Source organism: Bos indicus x Bos taurus, chromosome 6, assembly GCF_003369695.1.
Source record: "Bos indicus x Bos taurus breed Angus x Brahman F1 hybrid chromosome 6, Bos_hybrid_MaternalHap_v2.0, whole genome shotgun sequence".
In the NCBI taxonomy this organism is placed as follows: domain Eukaryota; kingdom Metazoa; phylum Chordata; class Mammalia; order Artiodactyla; family Bovidae; genus Bos; species Bos indicus x Bos taurus.
Genome location: NC_040081.1, coordinates 68,656,693 through 68,664,603, shown reverse-complemented (window position 1 = coordinate 68,664,603; position 7,911 = coordinate 68,656,693). Strand labels below are relative to the sequence as shown.

Genomic DNA, 7,911 nt, shown 5'->3' with positions numbered 1-7,911 from the left:
ACATGAGAAAAACGTGCACTTTTCGAAAGTGGCATACCCAATGAAGGCTCGCCAAATAGGGCAAATAATAAGCAGTGATCTTGTGTAGGAGCATGATCTTCCTTGGCTTAGCCAGGACATCTCTTATCAGCTTAAAATATAGACCCAGACATCTGTCTTAGGTTTCCCTGGAGGATCAGGAAGGAAATGAATAGATACGTTACTCTCAACTAGAGAGCAGCAAACCAGAATTTACAAGCTCAAAGGCCGGGGCTTTTGACAAGTTATCTAACTTGTTTTCAAGTTTGTTTCCTCATCTGTAAAACAGGGATGAGAATAGAATGCACCTTGGTGGTTTGTTGGGAGACTCCAGGGCTCACCCCAGGAAGGCAGAATGCCCACTCGACGTGCCAGAGAAACACCAGGTGCTGAGACATACAGTTTGAACGACAAAAGACGAACATTTTGATCAAGACCAAGTCAGATGTCTGCCCTTTTAAAATGAGCTTTATTGTACATAAAATAAATTACAGTTTAAGCCAAAGCATGAGTGGCTTTTTAAAGTGCATCTGTGTAGGGGATTCGGCAGTCACCCCTGCATCTGTTCACTTGCTGTAAAATAGTGTTTCCACAGTTAAGCCACAACTCGGCCAGGTCTGGAAACAACCCAGCGTCATTGCTGTGTTTACACAAATCACACCAAAATCAGTTGGACACATTTTGTTTTTCTGTACCTGATGCAATGATCTGAAAAAAAAAAAAAAAAAACTTATACAGCCTCACAATTATTCAAAAGTTTGGGGCTAAAGAGTTTGTGCTCTCAACCAGCCAACACGTTCCCAACTCAGCACCCTCATACTGTGTCTGAGCCCAGAAGTTTACACACATCTGCATATATAACATTCGGCCCATAAACTCCACTCTTTCTAGTCAGGTGGAGGTAGCATTTTCTTCTTTTTCTTAAAAAAAAAAAAAAAAGAAATCTGAGTATCCTTCAGGTTTGAAAGTCATTCTATAAGGAAGAGTATTCGAGAGACACAAACTTGTATAAGAAAAATCAATCCTTTCTCTTGGGGGGAGAAAAAGAAGGAAAAAAAAAAAGAAAAGTCTGTGAATGCTTAATCTGTTCTTTCATTCCCACTGTAAATCACATCAATATACTGGGTGAATCTACAACTGACTGTCATTTACAAGGTAGTTAACAAAATCCCAAGCCATCACCCAATCCCTCCCCACTACAGAGGGAAAGTCGTGGAGGCTGTTTGGCATCATCAGAGGTGACTCGTTCACACCACATCAGTTCTGTTCCCCTGCTCAGGACAACACTTCCTCTCCTGAAGCGGTTCAACAGGCCCTCCTGGCCTCTCTGCTCCAGCCCTTCCTGGAACCACAAGTAACCGCCAGCATCCAACGTTCCTGCATCACCCCGGACCCCTTCCCGGGAAGACCGAACCCCCTCGAGTACCCCTGCTTCAGACGGAGGTGACAGTCCTGACTTTGGCCGAGAGGGCTTGCTTGAACCTCCTCTTCAGGTCCTGCATGTTGGGGGACTTGGGCCGAGGGATGAGGGAGGTCCGTCGCTTCTCTGGCGTGCCACTGGGCTGCTGTTTGTGACTCACTTCTTTGCACAGCACGTGGAAAGCGTTGTAGACGTCATTGTCATTCTCGCTGACGGACACCTCATAGAAGGAGCAGCCCAGCATGCTGGCCAGCTGCAGTCCAAGCTGAGGGTCCACCTGCTTGATGTGTAGCAGGTCGGCCTTGTTGGCCACGACCACCACGGGCAGCCGGGTGCCCAGGTGCAGCTGCTGCACGTGCTGGTGAAGCTGGCTGGTGAGCTCATAGCTCTTGTAGTCAGTGATGGAGAAGACAATCACCACGGCGTCTGCCCAGCGGATGCACCTGTTTAGCTGCTCAGTGCAGCTCAGGCCATTCTCGTGGACCTGAAAGAGAAGGGGTGACAGCAAGGTGAAGGGCAAGGGCCAGAGAGAGCCCTGGCTCAGCTACAGAGAGAATTCAAAAGAGCCCTGAGCAAGAACACCAGGTTGCAGGCCATCAACAAGTTCTATTCCCCCACACTTTAGCTTTCTCGACAATATGTTGATCCAGCTGCATGGAGCTGGAATAAATAACAGAGCTGCTCACCACACTCAAGTGGAAAATTGACCTGCAGAGAACTCCATGCAGAGAGACTTTGTAGTTGCACAAAATGGGAAATTAACTGGCTAGACAGTAAGTCTGGGGAAGTAAAGATAGGAGCTGGAAGCATTTAAACCTGGATAACTGCCCAGTTCAAGAGGGAAAACACACACACACACATGCTAGCATGGCTCTTTGTCTATAGAGTAACTTTCCACAGTGTAAGAGTGATTCTGAGGATTTGGAGACGATACCTAGATGTTTGATTTTTAATGCCAAAAACACAAATGTAAAAACTGACCTTTTAAACCCTAGTACGGGCATTCTGCCAAATCCAAGTGTGTTTGGTTTGGTCTTTCCTGCTGAGTAAAATCGTCCTAAAAGATTTCTGCCCCTTTAGCCAAGTCTCCCATCTAGGCTAAGACTGATCAACAGCCAGATACAACTGAAGTGTCAAGCAATATATAAAAGCCTAGACTTGACTCCCCAGGTTTCTTTCCTTCTTCGGTACTTTGAAAACAGGAGAACAACTCTGTGGCCAAGCAGACTCCCTTTAGACTTAATCACATATATCAGACACTCACCTGAATACCTGGAGTGTCTTGAACCTGAATAGCCAGGGTTTCACCTTCTATTTGGACTTGTCTGGTATAGAGATTACCTATAAAGAGGGGAAAAAAAAGATTATGTCCTTCCTTCTTGTACAACTTTTAAAACACTGTAGGGAGGAAAAAAAAAACATCATAGGATAATTTTTACTTAGAAATTATAACCTGAACCAACGCACAAAATAAGCTATAGTCTATTCTATTTAATGGATTTATTTCAGATGTTTTTTTAAAACAACTGCAGTTTCAACCCTGCATAGGCACGTTTATTAAAACTAGGACAAAGCTTTTTACATTTTTGGAAACTTAATTGTCTAATTTTAAACAAAACTTACATTTTTAGAGAATTTCCTTGAAAAAAAATGTTCTTGGTCTATTTTCGTACTTATTGCTCTTTGGCACCAATTTGTTTTTTAGCCATTAGATATAAAGGCTTAGTGGGCAGATATTGTTAGTAAATTTACAGCCAACATCATCAATTGGAATAAAATTGTAACATAACATAGCTGACTCTACATCAAAGCAGAAGGCTGCCTTGCCTTATCAGGGGATGGTTTATATAGTACATTTGAAGTAATCCCCTGTAGGTACTTCATATGGTCTAAGGAATTAAGCAATTTGCTAACACAGCATAGGTAGAAAGCCCTTAAGCCTCCCCAGTGGATATCCTTAATCACAGGGATTGAAAGGGTGTCCAATCATTTATTCAGGAACTCTCCTCCTAAAATTTTACCATGTAGTTATTTTTCTTTGTTAAGAAAAGAGAACTTTAGGTTTACAACTGTGCTCCTTTGGCCTCTGCTTTAAAAGGTCACCTCTGAAAGGCAGCCAACAGAGAAGGCCAGGGGTGGGGGTAGGCGCTGGCCATCTTTTTTTTTTTTTTTTTTTATGACTTTTGCAGGAGTGTTTTGAAGGGAGAGGCTCTTGAGTACAAAGGGTGCTTCCAACTGGGGTCCCTATAGTTAAAACATACCAAGGAGAATACTTTCAGGCACTTGATAAAATGATGAATGGGCTTGGAATGGAATGAGGCCAGATGGCAGTTATGGGAAGGGGGGGCACTCAGGAGGGGGCTAGGAAAGTTGGAAGTGGCAGGATCCCGGTGCTCTGGCCGTCACTCTGAAGGAACCTGCCTGGTAGACACTTAAAAAATGGGAACAGCAGTACTGGTGCAGGCTGACAGCACTTTCTTCAAATACATTTCCTCACCTGCATTTCTTTCATAGTCGCCGATGAATCGTTTGGTGAGGAACCTGACCACGAGAGCTGCAGGTCAGAAAAGAGAAAGGAAAGGGGGTTAGTCTTGGCACAAGAAGTTAGATTGGTCTCCCCCCTTCAACCCCCACCCTAAAAAACAACTCTCAGGCAAAGCCAGCCACCAAATGAAATTCCTACCCTGCAGCTCCCTGACCCTACTTCCAGACACAACGGCGAGGGGGCTAGGAGGCATTGTGAATTATGGCTCTGTCCAGCTGGAAGGGTCATTTGGCCCACCCCCATTCTCCGAGCCCGGCCGAGCCACACCTAAGCCTGCCCGCACACAAACGTCTTTCCTAACCTTAAAGAGCTCCAGGAAGGGTTACGTTCACTGACTCCCCTTTCTGTGCCAGATACTGCCAGGGGCTCAAGAACCCAAAACTTCGAATCCCAGTTGTGTCGGTTGTGCAGAGGGCCGTCAAGCCATTTAGGATCAGTTTGTTTCCCTCATCTGATGAAGGAAGGGGGAGTGGAAACGAAGCTGGCTAAGGTCCTTCCCCAGGGACCGTGGATCAACCTCTACCCCAAGCCGGGTTTAGTCGAAACTGCCAGCGGGGGCCGCCGAACTCTGGACCGAGAGTTAAGCGGGTTCTCGCCGGAGCGCGAGGACTCACCAGTCTTGCCCACGCCACTGGCGCCCACTACGGCGATCTTGACCAGGCGGCGGCCCGCGGCCCCCAGGCAGCAATCGGCTGCGGCTGCGCTGCCCGGGGCGGGGTACTCGGCGATGGTGCACATGTTCTGAATAAGGCGCATCGCCGCTTCGGCCGGGGCTTCACCGCGGGGGACGGGACCTGCAGGGCAGGAAGAGGATCGCGCTGTGCGACAGCGGCGGGAGGACCAAGCAGAGGACTCCGCGGTTGAAAAGAAGAAAAGAAAAAGAAATGGGGGGAAAAAATGCACCGGAGAGGACGCGGAGGCCAACTAGTGCAGGCTCAGGCTCCGGGCTGGGACTGCAGCCGGGTTGCGCGCGCGCTGTTTTCTCCGCGACCGGCCCCACCCCTTGCTTCCCGCGGCCAATCCCGGGGCGCCCTACGCGAGGCCCCGCCCACGGCGCCGCTCCGCGCGCGCCGCGCCCCTGGGGTCTCTTGGAGCCAGTGCGGGGCCCCGTGAGGCGTGGGGGAAATGGGACAGGCAGCCTGGGAGGGGGCAACGGGGAGGGGGTTGGAGGCGACCGCGCAGCCAATGGCGGGCGCCGGGGACAACAGCGCCGGGCGCGGGCCTAGGTCCTGCTGCGCCGGCACGGGGCAGATGCTGTGGCTGTGGGGTTGGGAGCGCCTTGATTCCGGGAAGCGGGGCTGGGTCTGGGGTCGGCGGTGGGAGATGTCTGCACCCTGTCTGCCTGCCTACCCACAAGAGCGCCGCCCCGGTCCCTCGTGAGCTCTCACAGGCATCTTCACCCGCCTGGATAACCAGCCCGCCCGCCTACTCCCTTCAGCCTGCGGACCTCTGGGCCCAGCCCCGCCCACCCTCCGGGAACCTGCGCCCAGGAGGCCGGGGCCTTTACGGTGTGAGCACTCGGGGTCTGTCGTCTGGCTGTCCAGCTGCGTGCTTGTCTCCTAAATTTGGGAGACATTGACTCGGGTGCATCCGGTGTGGCATATCCCGAATCACAGATTTGACTACAATGGCAATCTATTAAAAGACCCGGTACCCACTCCCACTTTGACGTTGACTTTGGCGGGTGGGGGGAGGGGGCGGGAAATAAAGCCACCCTTCTTGTTCTGCCTCTTGTTGGCCGAGTGACAAGCTCACGTGAACACACATATGGTCGGGTGCGTGTGCAGCACACCCAGAGGCAAATCTAGAAGTAATTATAGAACAAGCTTTCTAGCGCCTCACACATATCACACCTCGTCCAGGAGCTGTGAAAAGGAAAGAAACGGTTGCCCCAGCTGTCTCGGGGACCAGATTGGGAGGCAAAAAGCATTTGAACTTAGTCTCTGGTTATGAGGAATGGCAAAGTCAATTAAGTGATTTGATGCCAGTTTGCACTCATAAAATCCCAAGCTCCAATCCCTCACATCCTCACCAAGGAAAGGCATCTGAATTCCCCATGCAAGCAACGTTCTGTAGCTGGAACTGCTGCACAATGTCACCAGACACTCAGGCTGACCGCTTACCCAACCCCCCATCTCACCCCTTATCCTCACCACCCCCCTAACCTTGCCGGCCCCCAGATCTTCCAGAGGCTTTTATCCTAGAGGTATATGAGAGCAAACACCGTGGCACTGTGTCCACACCCACATTAAAGGATAAAATGTAAAAGTAAAGTAAACCAATTCCCTTATCTACACATCAGGCATCTAGTTCAACTCCCCCTTCCAACCTTGACTTCACTGACCAGGTATGTGACAGAATTTATGATGCTGACCCATTTCAGACGCTGAGATGAACTCTCTAGCCTGTCACGGTTTAGGTGTTTGCAGGAACTCAAGGACAAAATAGGAGAGTAATCTCAAGTTTCTTGGCAGCAAGTCTGCTAGAAAAGGCAACATAATTAGCAAGACACACAACCTTAGCCATAAACACAAGGAAAGATTGGCTTCTAGGGAGGTCTCAAGAATGACTGAAATTCAGCCATTTGAGTCCAAAGGGAAAAGATATATCCAAAATGCACTATGTTTTTCTGTATAGTTTAACTCAAACTTGAATTTTGCTGTTCATAGACACTCCAAAGAAATGTGCTGTGTTTTTCTTTTTGCCAGCCACAAAATCAAACTTAAGAAGACTGTAATTACAGGTAACCATGTACTTTTCAATCCACCTCCCCTCCCAAAAAAAGGTGGTAATTCTATCATGCTTACATGGTAAAATAATTGTGTACTCTATAAAGTTTTTGTTTAACTGTTTTTTTATACACACACACAGACATACAAAAGTTGTCAAGGGGAAATTTGCTTTGAATCATTTTAGCTTCTGGAGCTTGATTTTTCAGTACCATGAGCCTGTACCAAGCCTATGATTTTTCTGTCTGAAACACAAAGGCTGAATTTGGTATTCTTATTTTAGGTCTAAACCATCTGACTGTGCTTTAAAGAACACAGGAAAGAAAGAAAGAAGAAAAAGATGGGCAAAAGCTCTTCAGATTCCAAATATCAAGCAAAGAACCTACCTACCTCCACCCCACCCTGCCTCAGACCATGACACTGAGAGTTACCCCTTCTCAGAAATACATAGAATTAGTATAAAGGAAGAGGAAGGAGCAGGAGAATTGATGTACATTGAAGGCTTGTTTTATTCCAGGCTGCAGGTTAGGGATTTAACAAGCAAAAATCTCCTTTTTCCTTCGTGACAGTCCTAAAAGGTAGATGCCGTCATTACTTCCCATTGCAGTTTTCTGCTGCTGCTCAGTAAACCACCCCAGCCTTCACGTCTCACAGTTCTGTGGGTTGACTGTGCTCAGCTGGGTGGTTCTCCCTTGGGGTCTCTCGTGTTGTTGCAGTCAGACAGCAGCTGGGCTGGAGTCATCTGAAGCCTCAATCTGGGCTGGACATCTGAGATGGCTTCTTCACTGACATCCCTGCATGTCAGCTGGAATGGCTGAAACAGCTGGGGACTGGCCAGTATCTCTCTCTCTCTCTCTCTCTCTCTCTCTCTCTCTCTCTCTCTCTCTCTCTCTCCTCTCTCTCTCTTTCGCCTCTAAGTGTGGTTAGCTCAGGCTCCCTCACAGCATGGCAAGTGGCTTCCTTTAGGAGTATTCTAAGAAAGGAAACAGAAGCTGTCAATCTCTTAAGGCCTGTGCACAGCAGCTGGCACAGCATCACTTCAGCTATATTGGTCAGTCCCAGAACTGACCCAGATTAAGGGACAAGGGGAATAGATCCTCCTTCCTGAAAAGCAGACATTGGCACCCTCACCAGCTTTCCAAACCCTGATCCATTGCTCCTAAGCCTTCCATGGTATCTGGAAAGGACTAAATGACTGA

General features: G+C 48.4%; 1 protein-coding gene across 1 annotated transcript; it reads right to left on the bottom strand.

Moving 5' to 3' along the window:
* Positions 1-466: 466 nt before the first annotated feature.
* RASL11B (RAS like family 11 member B) lies at positions 467-4,949 on the bottom strand. The gene is made up of 4 exons (XM_027544496.1): positions 4,598-4,949; positions 3,936-3,992; positions 2,703-2,779; positions 467-1,922 (listed from the first exon to the last, which is right to left on the bottom strand). Exons 1-4 carry the CDS (start codon positions 4,737-4,739, stop codon positions 1,452-1,454), a joined length of 747 nt encoding a protein of 248 aa, XP_027400297.1. The 5' UTR covers positions 4,740-4,949; the 3' UTR covers positions 467-1,451.
* Positions 4,950-7,911: the final 2,962 nt, after the last annotated feature.

Bases quoted from the DNA above. Each gene is read 5' to 3' on its own strand.
- RASL11B (XM_027544496.1), bottom strand. From the start codon at position 4,739: ATGCGCCTTATTCAGAACATGTGCACCATCGCCGAGTACCCCGCCCCG. The intron at 3,993-4,597 runs GTGAGTCCTCGC...TCTGACCTGCAG, and splicing joins CAGTGGCGTGGGCAAGACTG to CTCTCGTGGTCAGGTTCCTC. The intron at 2,780-3,935 runs GTGAGGAAATGT...CCCTCTTTATAG, and splicing joins CGACTATGAAAGAAATGCAG to GTAATCTCTATACCAGACAA.